The sequence below is a fragment of the Lytechinus pictus genome, chromosome 2 (genome assembly GCF_037042905.1).
Source record: "Lytechinus pictus isolate F3 Inbred chromosome 2, Lp3.0, whole genome shotgun sequence".
In the NCBI taxonomy this organism is placed as follows: Eukaryota; Metazoa; Echinodermata; class Echinoidea; order Temnopleuroida; family Toxopneustidae; genus Lytechinus; species Lytechinus pictus.
Genome location: NC_087246.1, coordinates 2,092,501 through 2,110,677, shown reverse-complemented (window position 1 = coordinate 2,110,677; position 18,177 = coordinate 2,092,501). Strand labels below are relative to the sequence as shown.

General features: G+C 36.6%; 1 protein-coding gene across 3 annotated transcripts in view; it reads left to right on the top strand.

Annotated features, from left to right (window-relative positions):
* The window catches only part of LOC129255020 (inversin-like), a 32,285-nt gene that overhangs the window by 9,806 nt on the left and 4,302 nt on the right, over positions 1-18,177 (top strand). For all 3 annotated transcript variants that reach the window (XM_064107124.1, XM_064107131.1, XM_054893568.2), the window contains exons 3-17: positions 4,614-4,780; positions 5,208-5,381; positions 7,238-7,303; positions 7,691-7,795; positions 8,569-8,679; positions 9,030-9,212; positions 9,587-9,752; positions 10,419-10,474; positions 11,198-11,297; positions 12,472-12,523; positions 13,420-13,597; positions 14,289-14,513; positions 15,062-15,156; positions 16,194-16,631; positions 17,708-17,949. In XM_064107124.1, the coding sequence (XP_063963194.1) occupies positions 4,614-4,780; positions 5,208-5,381; positions 7,238-7,303; positions 7,691-7,795; positions 8,569-8,679; positions 9,030-9,212; positions 9,587-9,752; positions 10,419-10,474; positions 11,198-11,297; positions 12,472-12,523; positions 13,420-13,597; positions 14,289-14,513; positions 15,062-15,156; positions 16,194-16,631; positions 17,708-17,949 (2,358 nt within the window). The remainder of the gene's footprint in view (positions 1-4,613; positions 4,781-5,207; positions 5,382-7,237; positions 7,304-7,690; positions 7,796-8,568; positions 8,680-9,029; positions 9,213-9,586; positions 9,753-10,418; positions 10,475-11,197; positions 11,298-12,471; positions 12,524-13,419; positions 13,598-14,288; positions 14,514-15,061; positions 15,157-16,193; positions 16,632-17,707; positions 17,950-18,177) is intronic.

Genomic DNA, 18,177 nt, shown 5'->3' with positions numbered 1-18,177 from the left:
CATGGTAAAATAAACAGAATGTTCAAAGGAATTACAAATGATTGGTCAGCTTATTTTGTAGCATCCCATACATGTATAATGTGCATTATGATGTTAATATGTGAGTAGGGATTGACTAGGTAGGAACCATGCACACAGTTCCAGTGACCCACAAAAGAAACTTATGCTTCATTAGGGTTTTTATTTCATTTGATAATTCTTAAATTCAGGATATTAACCAAAATGTAGATTGTCATCTGAAATCGCAAAATATGTATACTAAAACCCCTTTTTTAGGACACATCCAACTCAGGCCTATGAAATGTAGTATCAATTTGAACAGTGGTCAATATTTTGGTGATTGAGGATTAAGCAAAACTTGAGAACGCTAGGCTTTGAAATCAATTACATGTACAAGTCAATTTCAGCCTATTCCGGTCCTAAGATCCATTAAAAGTCCTTCATTTGATGCAAATTTGCACTTGATTGCTCTGTAACCGATTTTGCAATCGGCAACCGATTCCATTCGATTTCACCACAATCGGCAATCACTTGCCGATCTTCGATCATGCCCCTTGAAGGAAAAAATCGAAAATAAAAAATCGGCGTAGATCTGGTTACAGTGCGTGATCGCTCAGAACATATTTCAAGATTGTTTTTGAGGTGCTAGCTATTTAGAGGTCGTATTATTCAGGGAGAAAGACGCGGTATTATCTATGGCGATGTTTAAGAGGATAGATATCTTCTCTTCCAACTCATGGTGATAGCGGATGCCGCCGTGAACTTTGAAAGGTCGTATTACCGACGGAGCTCACTGCGTTACTCTCTTACATCGTTTATGATTATATACATTTGATTTTTAACCTCGTGGTGATAGCGGATGCCGCCGTGAACTTCGAAAGGTCGTATTACCGACGGAGCTCACTGCGCTACTCTCTTACCCCCTTTATAATGATATAAATCTTCTCTTCAACCTCGTGGTGATAGCGGACCCCGCCGTAAACTTTTAAAGACTGTACTATTGACGGAGCTTATTGCGTTACTCTCTTACATCGTTTATGATGATATACATTTTATTTTCAACCCCGTGGTGATAGCGGATGCCGCCGTGAACTTTGAAAGGTCGTATTACCGACGGAGCTCACTGCGCTACTCTCTTACCCCCTTTATAATGATATAAAGCTTCTTTTCAACCTCGTGGTGATAGCGGACCCCGCCATAAACTTTTAAAGACTGTACTATTGACGGAGCTTATTGCGTTACTCTCTTACATCGTTTATGATGATATACATTTTATTTTCAACCTCGTGGTGATAGCGGATGCCGCCGTAAACTTTGAAAGGTCGTATTACCGACGGAGCTCACTGCGTTACTCTCTTACATCGTTTATGATGATATACATTTTATTTTCAACCTCGTGGTGATAGCGGATGCCGCCGTGAACTTTGAAAGGTCGTATTACCGACGGAGCTCACTGCGCTACTCTCTTACCCCCTTTATAATGATATAAATCTTCTCTTTAACCTCGTGGTGATAGCGGACCCCGCCATAAACTTTTAAAGACTGTACTATTGACGGAGCTTATTGCGTTACTCTCTTACATCGTTTATGATGATATACATTTTATCTTCAACCTCGTGGTGATAGCGGACCCCGCCATAAACTTTTAAAGACTGTACTATTGACGGAGCTTATTGCGTTACTCTCTTACATCGTTTATGATGATATACATTTTATTTTCAACCTCGTGGTGATAGCGGATGCCGCCGTGAACTTTGAAAGACTGTACTATTGACGGAGCTTATTGCGTTACTCTCTTACATCGTTTATGATGATATACATTTTATTTTCAACCTCGTGGTGATAGCGGATGGCGCCGTGAACTTTGAAAGGTCGTATTACCGACGGAGCTCACTGCGCTACTCTCTTACCCCCTTTATAATGATATAAATCTTATCTTCAACCTCGTGGTGATAGCGGACCCCGCCATAAACTTTTAAAGACTGTACTATTGACGGAGCTTATTGCGTTACTCTCTTACATCGTTTATGATGATATACATTTTATTTTCAACCTCGTGGTGATAGCGGATGCCGCCGTGAACTTTGAAAGACTGTACTATTGACGGAGCTTATTGCGTTACTCTCTTACATCGTTTATGATGATATACATTTTATTTTCAACCTCGTGGTGATAGCGGATGCCGCCGTGAACTTTGAAAGACTGTACTATTGACGGAGCTTATTGCGTTACTCTCTTACATCGTTTATGATGATATACATTTTATTTTCAACCTCGTGGTGATAGCGGATGCCGCCGTGAACTTTGAAAGACTGTACTATTGACGGAGCTTATTGCGTTACTCTCTTACATCGTTTATGATGATATACATTTTATTTTCAACCTCGTGGTGATAGCGGATGCCGCCGTGAACTTTGAAAGGTCGTATTACCGACGGAGCTCACTGCGCTACTCTCTTACCCCCTTTATAATGATATAAATCTTATCTTCAACCTCGTGGTGATAGCGTACCCCGCCATAAACTTTTAAAGACTGTACTATTGACGGAGCTTATTGCGTTACTCTCTTACATCGTTTATGATGATATACATTTTATTTTCAACCTCGTGGTGATAGCGGATGCCGCCGTTAACTTTGAAAGGTCGTATTACCGACGGAGCTCACTGCGCTACTCTCTTACCCCCTTTATAATGATATAAATCTTCTCTTCAACCTCGTGGTGATAGCGGACCCCGCCATAAACTTTTAAAGACTGTACTATTGACGGAGCTTATTGCGTTACTCTCTTACATCGTTTATGATGATATACATTTTATTTTCAACCTCGTGGTGATAGCGGATGCCGCCGTGAACTTTGAAAGGTCGTACTATTGACGGAGCTCATTGCGTTACTCTCTTACATCGTTTATGATGATTTACATTTTATTTTCAACCTCGTGGTGATAGCGGACCCCGCCGTGAACTTCAAATTGATTTGAAAACGCTAGCTACCCAAAACATTTTAATAACATATTTCAAATCATCGTGCGTGCTTGCGTCTTCTACTTCATTTTAATTGCACTTGCGACTTTAAGATGATGCGTCGTAAGAGATCATTCCAATAATTCTAAATCGCTAGCCCCTTAAAAATACTTCTAAAAGATGTTCCGCCGATCGTTCATTAACCTGTGATCTATGAGAAATATTTTCATTTTATTTTCCTTTGCGCCTTTGCTCGGAAGATGCGTCTTTCGTTTATCTTTCTAATAAAAGTCACTCGGTTTATTTGAAAGCAATAACACCTCAAAACCCCTGTCTTTAAAACATGTTCCAAACGATCGCGCATGTTGGCGACTTCCATTCCAATGCATTCGTCTTTGTGACTTTGTCAGGAAGATGCGCGCGACCGCGAACAACATTTTGATGTATTCCTTTGTTTTTAAACATCGCCGATTCGATTTTCGATTCGATTTCGATTTTAGAAGCTTAACTGCCGATCCGATTTTCGATCTGATTTTTGATCCGATTTACAACATTACTTCTGCTTCTTACAACAGGATTTATAGATTGATTTACTTAAACTGATATGTGCGATCAAAAGGCCAATCAATGCAAAGAACTTTCTTGCAATACCCCCGACTGTAAACATTTTAAAAGTTTTTTCACAAAGATGGAACATTTCATTTAGTATTTTAATTGTCATTTATGCCCAGTCATTTTATGTTGAATTAATAAAAGGATGTGACATTTCTACCTTGTGTAGTACATGCACATGTACATTGTATGTGGGTGGTTGTTTTCAGTGTTTTCTTGTTTTGATGATGTACCTCTTTGAAATAGGGACACTATGAATACAGTGGTCTGATTTTCAAAACATAAGTTTGCTCTCAGTTAATACACTAAATTTATCATTACTATTGTTCTTGGTAGTTGGTACTGTTTGTTAATTCAAATGTAACTTTGTGTTGCAATAGAGTACTGAAGTGTGATGTTATCAGTTTATCATTTTTAATTTCAGCATTTTTTAAATCATATTTGGGGAGAGCATGATCAAATACCTCCACAACCTACATTTGGTGGGAATTAGTCCATAGGGACCTTAGATATGACCTCATGAAGTAGCCCCATTGAAATCAATGTATTATTGGCTTGGCTCTACATGTAAATGTTATGAACCAGACAAGATGATTCATTGACTCCAGTGGGGCTAATTACATATTTATGAGGTCATATATTGGGCCCCCATGGATAGATGCCCACCAAATTTGGGTTGTGAGTAGTTTATTCATGACATTGCTCTACCAAAAAATGGTATCAAAGATGCTGAAATGCAAAGAAGGTTTTTGTGACATCACTTCGGTATATGTTGATGGTCAATTGAAAATTTGAAATATATTGAAAGTGTTATTGGTGTTGCAAGAAACTTGTGTTCAATTCCAAATCAAGTGTTAATTTGATAATATACAAATGATTATTAATTTGCACTCAATTGCAACTGAACTTTCTTGTAATTCCCCATTATACTTGATTTTTAGACTTGTTCTTGATTCGCAATGGAATTTGAATTACTTACAGTAGCTCTAAAATTGATGGCTAGTTTCATGAACCTTTATATTAATTCATTTCTTTTGTAGCATACCCACAAGAAGTTGATCAGGCAGACCAGTTTGGGCGATCACCTCTCATGTTTGCAGTACTTGCTGACCGACTTGACTGTGCAGAGGTCCTCATAAAAAAGGGAGCTAATGTGGATGCCAAAGATAATGGAGGAAGGACAGCCTTGCACTGGGCTACATACAAGGTATCCCCAAGCGTAATTCAAAAAAATAATATTTTTAAACATAATTTATTCATGTATTGCTACTGGGCACTCTCTTTGATATTGTTGCATTTAAATATTTTCTTTGGAACCTGATCTTGGATAATACACAAGCTTTTGAGGGAATGTTCCTAAGCAAAATATATGGTGGTGGTATAATTTTTATGAAACTATGATTAAACAACTGCACTGACTTTCATTTCCTTTCCAAATTGAGTGAGATCTAGTACATATAAAATCATGAAAATACCGTGCTCAATGGTTTTATTGCCCAAAACGAAATTAAGAAATAAATATATGGGATATATAGTTGCATGTACTAGATGTTTGAGTATTTCTTGCAGCATACATAGACATTACACGCATAGCAAAGTAGCGATTTTAATATGTTTTTCTTTGGTCTTTGCAGGGAGTGTTTCGGCTATGCAAGTTGCTAGTATCTAAGGGAGCCTATTGGAGAGAAAAAGACAACGAGGGACAGACGTGTCTTCACTTTGCCACGAGACACAAAGATACTAGATGTCTTGCCCTTATCATGAAACAACTCATGCCAGGGGAAGTAGATGAGCAAGATAATTCAAAGGTATGTTTGATGGTATGAAGCTAAGGCATGTAATGATCTGATTGTTTGGTACCTGAAAATCGTAAAAATAGCCTTAAAAATGGATATACTCAAGCTTTTCTACATGCATTCATTGGAGTAAAATCGCATGAATGACTAGAACTCTAAATTGAAACAATATATAAGGCCCTGATCCACTGTGCCGATTTGGCTATGATTTGACAAACCAGATCAGGCAGGATCGGGGGAAAAATGAACCATTTTACCGGGAGTCAGCGAAAAATAATATGGTAATAAAAGGAATGGGGGATTCATTATGTGCGGGTTCTGCTGTAAGTACGCCAGGAAAGACCTAATTATGCTCATCCCACGACTGCGTGTGTGTGTGTATTTGAGTTTTGTCGGACATGTTTTAATCAGATATGATTATTTACATCTGGGACCGACCTTTAACGTCACCATCCGAAAGACATGACCAGGGCTCGAACCTCTGCATCAATTTGTAACTTCCCCGCAGCTTGGATTACAGGCGCACGCCACAACGCCCAGTGCCGTGTTGCTTAAACTATTCCCGCTTCCCCCACAATTCAAAATGGGTGTTTTCTGATCGGGAAAATCAGCATGGAATTTTGAACTTGTTCAAGTTTTTAGCCGATCACGCCGATCTGAATAAAATGATGGATCAGCCTTTCAGATCGTGATAGTGGAACGGCCCCTTAATAGAACCGAAAGAAACAATGGATGCTAAAGGACCTATGATTGGCAGTCAAGGTAAACAATTTAGTCTTAGTACCAGCCCTAAAATATATATTGTTTCGCTCTAGCGTTCTCTAGTCATTTCATGTGATTTTACTCAAATGAGTGCATGTCGAAAAGCTACAGTATGTCCGTTTTTTACCGTCTGATTGTTATGAAGCTTATTAATCGTCAGATGAAGCAAGGCTCCACACTAACCGTTTTTTTTCTACTGGTCCAACCTGTTCAAGTTGGACCAGTAGATAACAAGTTTTTCAATTTTTTACTGATCCAAACCTAAAATTTACTTGTCCTCCAAAATAGAGAAAAATGTAGAAAAAAAAACTTTAGTTTATTTTGCTGTCTTTTATTTGCCCCCTTCCCCCCCCAAAAAAAAAACAAACAAACTTAGAAACAGTACCCACATAAACAGCATAATTAATGAGAGCCATTTTTTTGAGAGGCCAGAGACATTTTCATAATTCACAAAAGAGGAGAAGATATAATTTGTATCAGTTTGATATACTTTTTACTGGTCATGTCGGACCAGTAAATTTTGCTATTTTTTAACAATAATTGGCCCAGCGCCAGTGTCGCGTGCTGGGTGAAGGGTTCAAATCATTGCCAGTTTATATCTTTGATGAAAATAGTTATGATAGTTGGTTTATAAATAGTACTGATGTCTGTCACAATCTTGGTGCTACCACCAGCTTTAGTTTGATCACTGGAAGTGAAAGTCTTATTGTGAGTCAGAGTTATGTTACAGTACCTTTCTGTCCTGATTAATACCTTCAAACATTCTGGTAAACCAATGTATCTTCTGTGTCCTATACTGAATAGTCTTGTCTGGGACCTACATTTTTATTTTCCGCATTTGACAAAACCAGATTTTGTACAGTTTGTCCAGAAATTGCTTGTGCTTGCAAAGTGGTACTGCCCTTGTCCTAGTAATGCCAATCATCATCTGCCTCTTAAAATGAGATGGAGCTAGTGGATTTTTCGCATTGATCAAATCTTGGTGTTTTTTTAATGCTTTGATACTCTCCATAATTTGATGAAATGTGGAGTGTGTATCGCAAATATTTATGTTTGTAATAAAAAGATTACCGGTATATAGGATTTTGTTTTGTGACTATTTCCAGAGAACTGCCTTACACTGGAGTGCATCCTATGGAAATGAGGAAGCGGTGAGAATGCTTGTGAAACATGTAAGTCAGGAATATATTCATTTTTATAAAGGGCAAGTCTATCCTGTCTTTTAGGAAGTTTTAATAGGAAAGAAAACTAGGGTGAAAAAGCTGAGGAAATTTGGTACAATATCAAAATAGATTAGATGTAGCTTTTATTCATCCACTTCATATTGGCAAATATATCATGGAATTTTTATCAGTTAACACCATTGTATGCCAATGAAATTACAAATTTATGAAAATAAATTTTTGCATTCCATATTATCAATCTATTAGAAATCTTCCTTACATCTTGAAACTGATTTACTAATGATTTCACAAGATATAAAATGATGTTTATAAAAAACATGATTTCTCAGTGTAATAAAAACAATGTATTAACAGAACATGCACTTTTTTTTCTAGAGCTCCAACATTGGTATACCAGACAGTGATGGTAAGACCCCACTCCATTGGGCAGCTAATGCTGGGGATTCCCCTACTGCTATTAACACGGTTCAGCACATACTGGTAAGAATAGAGTCAGGGTAACGCTATCATATCACCATCCTCATGTGGTGTTCTTTTTTATGTCATGGTGATTACTAGGAGCATCAAGCATGCCATCAAATATTAATGTATTCCCCTGACATAGCAACTCACTTCTGATAACTTATTATATAATCATGTAAATTATATTTCCCTCATTTAGAAGATACCTCCCCAACTGCCACCCAACAATTTGGCTAACATAGAGTATAGACCAGTATTTTTAACTGAATTTGCCTGTAGGGCTGGAGTACAGGAGGTGGAGTATTTCAATATCTTATAATCTTTGCACACTGAAGGCTGCTTTATAAATAAATATATATAAATATGCTTCCACTTACAAAGGAATGTACATGCAAAATGAATAGTAACTCTTGGCAAGGGATGCATGTATTCATTGAGCATCATAAATCATAGATATGATGGTCAAGAATGTCATTGATATGATTATGCTGAATTTACCAGTCTATGTAAAAAAAAGAGAAAAGCTTTATAGATAGCTCTGCAATTAATTGGATGAAGGTCAAAGGTCATTTGTCATAGATTATTTGTTTAATTCTATTCATATCCTTTCATTTCCTTTCCTTTTTCCTTAAAGCAGGGTATCAATATCATGGTCCTCTCAGGAAAATGAAAAAGAGAATTTGTTTGATATTTCAGTTTTACAAAGTCAACATACATGTACTTGCTATATTGAATTGTGTAATGCAGGCAAGAGGCATTCTACTTTTTTAAATCCTTCATTGCATGTATAGGACACTGAACCGAGTGTAGTGAACTGGCAGGACTATGAGGGGAGAACAGCACTTCACCTGGCTGTTGCTAATGGTAATACTGCCATAGTCCAACGGCTAGTAGATTTTCAGGTATGTTGGTCATTGGGTAGAAAATTGCTTTATTTCGAAATCAGATGAAATGTGCAATGCCACCATTTCAAATTGTAGACTTATTCAAATTATTGAATGACTTCCTCAATTAACAAAGTCATTATATGTCTAAATTTGAACATTTGTTATTTCAACTTAAATAGCCAAGTTTCACTGCATTGTATTGGGATACATAATATTATATGCACTGACAAGTGGCATGATATAACTACATGTTAGAAGTAAATACAATCATCAATGAGATCATATAATTGCAGGCAACCTAATGTATATGTGGCAAATGATGTACTTACCTAATCCATTTCCTTTACCATTCTCTTTGGACCTAGACTCCACTGGTCAAGTGCAACATTTCTGTCTTGGACAATATGTTCCGGACCCCTCTCCACTGGGCAGCTGTCCTTGGCCACACCCACATGGTCAACATGCTACTGGACAAGAATGCAAATTACAGCTGTTCGGATTCCAACGGGGCCACACCCTTACACTACGCAGCACAGAATAACCATACGGTATTGATATTCAGACATCTTTAATGTGATCATGCTGTGGTATCTTAATGCTTTTTTATTGCTGATTATTCACAGCTATGTTCTTTATGTACATCTAACTCTTCCTTAGTCAAATCTCTTGGAAGCACAGCAATCTGTTAAGACTTAAATAACATTACGCTGTACATTATATAATGGATTTTGCCTGACTTCAATCCCTGACAACTTTCTAATTCAAGCCTTTTCAGGATTCACACTGTGCAGCACATGTGGAGCTTGAAAATTTTACTTAACTTCTTTTTTAGTCCCATCCAGCAACACTGTCTGCCTTCCTTTACGAACTATTTTTGATTAATTTCAATGTGTGTGATCATGCTTCGTCTGTCTGTTTCTAGGAGACTGTGGAAGTCTTTCTTCAGAGAGAAGGGATCACAGATGAGCCTGACCTTGAAGGAAGGTCAGCACTCATGTGGGCGGCTGGGAAAGGAGCAGATGGGGTGATTGAGGTCATGATGAAATTCAAACAAGATATTAATGCTACAGATAAAACAGGAGCAACAGGTAAGTGTATAATTCAGACTGTACTTATCTGCTTGGGCTCTTGTGTAAAAAGTTACAAGACTTGCCCACAAGTCAAAGACCTGCTGGGTTCCTCATGTAAGGAGGTACAAGATTTGTCTGAAAATCAAAGATAAACTAAGATAAAACTAACTAAACTAACCAAATATAAATAATGATATAATATTCCTTAACCCTTAAGGGTATATCTCACCCAAAAATGAATACTGCCAGTGTAGTGATATTTGGATTGGCCAACTTTCTGACACATGTTGTATTGGTTCTTTGGGACGTACAACAAATTGCAAATTGGGTTGATTTTATGCAGGAGCCATGTGATCACGTGGTTGCTAGCGTTGGCAAATCATAAAGAACTTCAGTGATATTGTCTTACAATGTCTTGCATATGCTAGCAACTTTAGTTAATAAAGTTTGAATATGTTCAAATTTCTCTGTCTTTGAGACAATAAAGAAAATTTAAAGGAAAAAGATCTGTCTGTGGTGTGACTTGTCTTGCTGAGCCCTAAAGATGTACAGTACATGTATTTCTTGTGCTCACCACAAAGTCCTCTTTTCAGCACATTAACATACACACCCTATTAATCTCAAGATAGAGTGCCTTTGATATTGTGCTTTATAGTAAAATTTCAATAATCATTCTTTAATCAGCCCTCCATGCTGCTGCTATGTCGGGCCATGCAAGTACAGTCAATGTCTTATTGCAGGTAGGTCCAATTATTTTGATATTTTTAGGATTATTCATGAAATATTACTGGAATTGTCTTAAAAATGATAATTTTTAGATTTTCCTATTTTTTTTCATAGCAATTTGTGAACTTAAAAACTTGTTAATTGTCTATTTTTGTTTAATGATAGACCATTCATTTTCTTTTAAAAAATATTTATGATCACATCTTTGAAAATTTTGAAACATTTAAGTGCCATGATATTCCCAAAGATTTTTTTTTTTCTTTTTCATTGGTGCATGTTTATATGATATATTATTCCAAGCGTTAAACTTATAAGCTTTAATCTTTAAGTCATGGATACATATGCCTATAGTAGATACACTATAACTTTTTAGTTAGCATTGAGGTGGTTGAGTGGTTGAGTTTTAATTACCAATGTTATACAGGTAAGGTACAAGTTGGGTCAATTTCAATACCATGATTTTATTGACAATATCAATGCATGGGTTGGCCTCACACAAGGTTTCTTCCTTTTTGGTCATTACCTTCCTCACTTTCTTTAAATTTGATGCATATTGTGTTTACATTGTCTATTTTTTATGTATTTTTATCTTGATCTCTTGAGGAGAAATAAATGAAACTTGAAACTTGAAACTTGAATGTCTGCTCGAACAGTTCTCAAGATTTTCATCTCTTCATTAGGTTCTATTTCTTTCCCTCGTACTTTGTTATTATTTGCTTGGTTTTCCAATTTTGCAGCATGGTGCAGCTGTTGATGTTGTTGATCAGACTAAGCACACACCTCTGTTCAGAGCGGCTGAGATGGGACATACAGAAGTCATGAAGACTTTAGCTAAAGGTATTCATTGGACCTTGTGTTAATTTTGGCCATAGGATCTCAGTTAATCTAATCTGATTTCATTAATTCTTTATGCAAACAAATCCTTATTTTGAAATCGGAATCAATTGAATTTGGGGACTCTTTAAAAGGGTTATTTTATCTTCTTTTTTTTTTTTGGGGGGGGGGTTAGAAATCTTGATATGTTAGTTGAGAATAAAATTCTTGTAATTTGAGTATTGTCTAAAAGATAAAATATTGGAAATCTTTAAAGATCCTTTTTTATAATTATGTTAACAAAATATGACAGTAAGAAGGTCTACTTTAATTGATTTCTATCCAGATGCTATGAAATTCACAATATGACAGAACAACAGCTAAAATGTTCATGCCAAATAATTATGTTTTGTCCAACGTATGCATTGCTGTGAAGCAATGCATGTGACTCAGAAGAAAATGAAATTTATTTCTGATCGTACACTAAGTCTTTTATGTGTTATTTTCAACAATTCTCTCCTTCATGATTCAGTCTAATGATAAGTCTTTTGTCTCTGTCAGATGCAGTCAACTTGTGACACTAGTACCATTACATTTAAACAATCATTTGAAGTAGTTTCTTATTCAATAGCACACATGTTTTTGAAAATTAAAGCAATGTCTGTAGCTATTAATAAAGCTTTTCACCTATCATATTATTGCACCAATTGTGACAAAGCTCCCAAAGAATAAAGATATGCTATGGTAACCTATGGGATATTCTTGTATATTTTATATTTTAATGTAATCTGCAGGCAGTTTCATGAAGCTGTTCATAAGTTAAGAGTGACTTTAAGAATGACTGGCGATCCTTTCTTGTGGTAACTGATATTCACCATTAAATGTTCATTGGTGATTAATTTAGCATGTAAGAAAGGTTCACCAGTCATTTGTAAAGTCACTCTTCTGATGCTCTGCTATTTGTATTCCTATTTATATTATGTTTGTCCTATTGAGTCATTCTAATCTATTGTTATTGTCACTCTTGAAATAAAAACATTTACGAATCTGATTTACCAAAGGAAGTATTCTGTGAAGCCATTTTGAATTGAATTGAATTGAACTGGATTGAATTGAAGTGGATTGGATGGGATTGATTTTAATTAAATTAGATAGATTGAATTGAATTGAAATGAATTTGATTGAATTGAAATGACAGGTGGAGCTCAAGTCAAGGTAGTTGATCAGGAAGGCAGATCTCCTCTTCACTGGTGAGTTTACAAGCACAAACATTGGGAAATGATTACATGATGAAATAGAGCAAGGCTTTGTAACATTAAGAGAGATGCAACAATTCATTTTATCTTTTCTATTCAGGTCAAAGATCAGAAAGATATGAATGTTGACAAAGCAAAATTGATTGGTGTTATTAAAAGCACATTGTTCTACATTGGCAATTCAAACACTGCTTTGTTATGACTGCATAGATGACAGTCGTATTTATCTAGATGTTCATATTTTCTCAAAAGTTGTGATTTCAACTTGCTGACAACTGGATATATATCATTAATGTCCTATTGATATGCTGGGGGTAATAGATGTATATGTATCATGCTGTTTGGAAAAAGAAATATATTTTGATTGCTTTTTTAAGTTGAAGCAACTCAAAATTAGTCAGACACTTTTCCAGGTTGGCAAATACCCATTTATTGGATGTCGGTGCATAGGGTGATGTTTTATGAAGTACAGTGTAATACAAATTTATACAATTCCAGGGGCCGTTTTCTTTTTTGGGGGGGGGGGGGGGCAGGGAGGTCTCTCAAAGTTTTATCAATTTTATAAATAACAAAAAGTGAATATGTATAGACCATGAAATATTTTCCCAAAAACAAAGTAAGTACATTTTTGTTTACATATTGTAGAACTTAAATTGTTTTTTTTTATCATATATTTTCTTTTATCTGTGGTAAGTTTTCTACACACAACTTTTCACCTGACTGGAACATGTTCTGAGGTTAGCTACATAGGGATATATCATATAAAAGAGGGTCACCAGGCCGTAGTCCGTTATAAGTAACTTCTGAACATATTAGTGAAACAGCCCCCTGGCAATGGCTTTCTTATTTTATTTACATATTCTCAATCATTTGATGAATACCTTGAACAGGGCTGCTTTGGGAGGTCATACGTGTGTCTGTTTCCATCTAATGACACATGACATAAGTCCCAATGTACAGGATAATGCTGGTCGTACCCCTCTTCAGTGTGCTGCCTATGGGGGTTTTATCCGTTGTATGACTCTACTCCTAGAGCATGGTGCTGATCCTAATCTACAGGATAATGAGGTGAGGATAAAGACTTCATTCTGTTGTGTTGATGACATTATTGCGTTGATACTGGAGAGTGATCCATTCATTGGAAGGGATAGCTTGGGTTAGCCTGGAAAATAAGAAAAGAAATAAAAGCATGCAAGGACTTGTAGAAAAGGTAATTTTTGATGAAAAAAAGAAAAGCAGGAAGAGGATAGGAATATGCGATGCTCCTCCATAACATGATCAGTAGTTGGAGTGGGAGGTATTTGTGCAAGGAGCCATAACAGTGGAGTAGGATTGAAAATCAAATTTTGTTATTTGTTGTTTGAAATGCAATAAATCAATCTATCCCTTGCCAAATATTCAGTGACAGATATTGTCTACAAATTGCATTGTGTCAAGATTTGAAAACAATGTCCCGAATCTCAAAGGGTCCTATTCGTGAAAATAGATGCAAACAAAAGCAACTGACCACAGCTCAATGAAAATTTTACACCAGTAATTCTAGGATAATTCTAGGAGAATGTGGGGTTTCAGGTGGGCAAAGTTTCTACCAAGTTCTCTTTTATTCTGATAATCCCATTTTAGGATTAATGATGATGTACGACGCAATGTGTATGTGTTGCTTAGAGAAGGCACCTTTGTACATAACACCACTGCAAAGTAATTTGTTGCTGTCACAAGAATAAAACTTCTTGTAACATTATCTCACTTACATTCACAGGGTATGACGGCTCTTCACTGGGCTTGTAGTACTGGATACCTGGATGCTACAAGGTTACTGTTAGACCATGGGGCTTTCCCTAATCATATGGAGTTAACAGAGGATCGCTTCACACCCCTTGACTACACCCTACTTAATGACCATCATGAAGTATCACAATACATGGTTGAACAAGGCGCACTCTCTATCACTGGTATCAGAGACATGGCTGCTACTCGTATTCAGGTAATAACTGCCCTCCAGACGGTGACAGTGCGCTACAAACAACCATTCTAAATACTTAACTTCGCTTAAAATTATAGACATTTGAAAATATGTAGACTGATTTGAGTCTAGAGACAAGTGATATTTACTGTTACAATTCACATATCCAACAGAAAATTAGTGATTCAAACTTTATCACATAAAAATTAAGTATTCAATTCATTGTAGTAACCTGGAGGGCTATCAAGTTCACATTTCAGGTGGACAGTCCCTGATTATCTTTCATGTTTATACTGAACAAGGTCTTTTACAATGTGTGTGTTCTACTTCTGATCAGAATAACATGACCGACATTCAAACAAAGAATTGGGATCAATTTAAAATTGGATCAACAATTCTAATTTGTTACTTGGCAATTTTTTCAAACAAAATGTGCTACAGAACTCTTGATGGGATTTACTGATACGTACATGTAAGGAGTAATTACATGTAACTGGGATACAATATTAATTCTGCAATGAAAAAAGCGGAAAACATGAAAATATGGCTTGATATTTTTTTATCTCCAGTGTCGTTTCCGAGGTTTCTGTGTCCGCAAGACATTTGTTGAGAGGAAGAAGCTGCTGATGAAACATGAACAACTGAGGAAAGATGCAGCAGCTAAGTAAGAATTCAAGTTTAGAAATGAGATATGGTAATGAACGATATGTCTATTGGTGTTTGAAACCAAATTCTTGTTTTAGTGCACTTTTGCAAGGCTGTAATCTATTAAAGTTCCTCACCAAGGATGCAAAGCTGAGGAGCGTTTCATTTATTGGATGTTTTCTCTGACAAAATGGCCCGAATTCACAAAGTGGTTATGAAAACCATCAGTTGAACCCTTGGTTTATGCAGATTTCCAGTATAAATTACGCTTATTTACCGCGTAATGAAAATGACCAATGATGATGCACGCTTTTGTCACAGTGCGCCAAATTGACGCCTGTTGCCATGGTTAAGCATGCTATTTTATTCATGAGTCCACTGTTTTGAATTAATGAGTCCACTCTTCAAACAGTGGACTTGTGAATAAAATAGCATACTTAACCATGGCAATAGGCATCAATTTGGCGCACTGTGACAAAAGCGTGTATCAGCATTGGACATCTTTTTAATATATGCGGTAAATAAGCGTAATTTATACAGGAAATCTGCATAAACCATGGGTTCAACCGATGGTTTTCAAAACCATCTTTGTGAATTTGGGCCAATATGTTTTATCTGATGGTTACCATAGTAATAGTGCTTCTGATGCAATCAAAATCAAGGAAAGTTGTCAGATCTGATAACTTTGTCTGACAAAATTTTATGAAATGCTCACCTGAAGTCTCATAATTTCTTCATTTTAATCACTGTCCATCTTTGGAGCTGTCAGATATATAAGTACTGGAAGAGTTTATGAAGAATCCCTGCTCTATCAGTTTCTATTTTTACATTCAACGAATTGTTGATCTATATTAATGATCAGGGCCAACATATGAAAGGCTAAGAATAATTTCAAAGAGTTTAGTTTGAATGAAGAATGGAACTGTTTTGTATAATTTATATTAGTAGATGTGCATTTGTAATGTATTTAATTTTTTTTTTTTAATATCCCATTTGTTAAGGTTTGTTTATTGGAAAAGGAAAAATAAACACATTTTCTCTGCTGTTTCTTTTCAGGAAACGTGAAGAGCAAAGCAAAAAGTATGATCAGCCAGATTCCTCCTCAACCCCATTGAACTCCCGAAGTATGGAACATATCCCTACTTTGCATCCAGGGGATAAATCCCAAATCAAAGAGAATGGATGGACATCAGAGAATCCTAACACCAACAATAACAATAATGTTTGTAATGCATCAGTAAGCTTGTCAGAGGATACCAGTACGTTACATGACACCTGCTCTGGAATGGGGGAGGTAGATGGAAGGATTATAGGACCACCTCTACTAGTGAGTGACAACCCATGTTCAGTCTCACTAAAGGAGGTGAGGGATGAGGAAGGTCAGCTGAGAATTCTGAATGAGAGAAGGAAAGTGGTATATAAGGAGAGACTAAGGTTGGCTGATATGAGAAGGAAGAATAGAGCTGCTACAATCATTCAGAACGCATGGAGAAAGTGAGTACATGTTGGAAAGATTCTTTCCTTGGTTTGTTGATTGACACAGTCAGTATTATGATTGGTGATTATAATGAAGCTGATGATATGACTGACAGTGAAGATGGTGCAGATGATGATAAACATGATGATGATGATGATCATGATCATGGTGGTGGTGGTGGTGGTGGTGGTGGTGGTGGTGGTGGCGGTGGCGGTGGCGATGATTGATGATGGTGGTGGTGATGATGATGATGATGATGGTGATGGTGATGATGATGATGATGATGATGATAATGGTGATGAGGGTGATGATGATGATCTGATGACCATGACGATGATGATGATGATCAGATCAATGATGATGATGATGGTGCCGTTAGTGATTGTGACGATGATGATGATTAGGAGGAGGAAGAGGAGGATTATGATGATGATGATGATTATGATAGGTTAGGCTTGTGTTGTTATTGATGATATTCTTGAAAATAATTGACATATCATCTGTGAATGGGAAGGTAAAGGTTGTATGAAATCAAAGCTCTTATTATCAAGCAAGACAATATGTTTCAATATTATTCTATATGGCAAGCAAAATGTCTTCATGCAGGAGCTTCATGACTTTCATTATCAAAGTGCATGCAAGTCCTCCATGTATTATAGATCTTTGAATATTTGGATCTTGTACTGTTTTGTATTTTGTGTATGTATATGTGTTTAAATTCATCAGAACACATAAGTACTATCGTTATGACAATCCACACTGCATTGAATGGGTGACTGAGTAGCTGGTTTTTGCCAACACAGAGCTGTGATGATTATGATTCTGTTCGTCCTATTTTTCAGGGACATACACCTCCTGTATGTAAATGTGATGGAATAGCAATAGAACATCAGATCAATTAAGAGATTACAATCAGGTGAATCGTTGCATAAAAGTTACTATTATGGTATCTTTGCCATCCAATGTTAACTACCATGGTAACCATGATCAACAGTCAATCAGAATCAAGGATTCTTCTTACACATAGCTCAACATATTAAATAATACTACATGTCATTCTTTTTCAATCTTCCTTCAAAATTTCAAATTACAGTTTCAGACAATGCAACACTAAGATGATGCATACTGTTCATGAGATACAGCTACGGCGATTGATGCGCAAAGATGAAGATGTTTGGGAGAGACAGATAGCTGCATGTACTATCCAGCTTGCATGGCGGCGATACTATCGTCGCAAGCTTCTCAAAGCGCTTGGGGGTAACAAGGCTCTGGTACACACCTATGATCCAGAAATAATGGCTCTTAGACAGTATCTGACTCTTCAGAAAGTATATGGTAAGATGATCCAGAGATTATGATACTATCGCCTCTTTCTTGGCTCTATTGGATTGTTTTATATGTATTTTGTTGTTTTCCCTTGGAGTGATGTGAGGACATGGGTAAACACATCATAATAGGGGTCTATAACTTCCAAGCTATCGGTTTACCCTACCCCCAGTCCCCACCCCAACTCAATACATTACCTCTCTGATCATGACCACATTTGCTTCACACTGTTTGGGT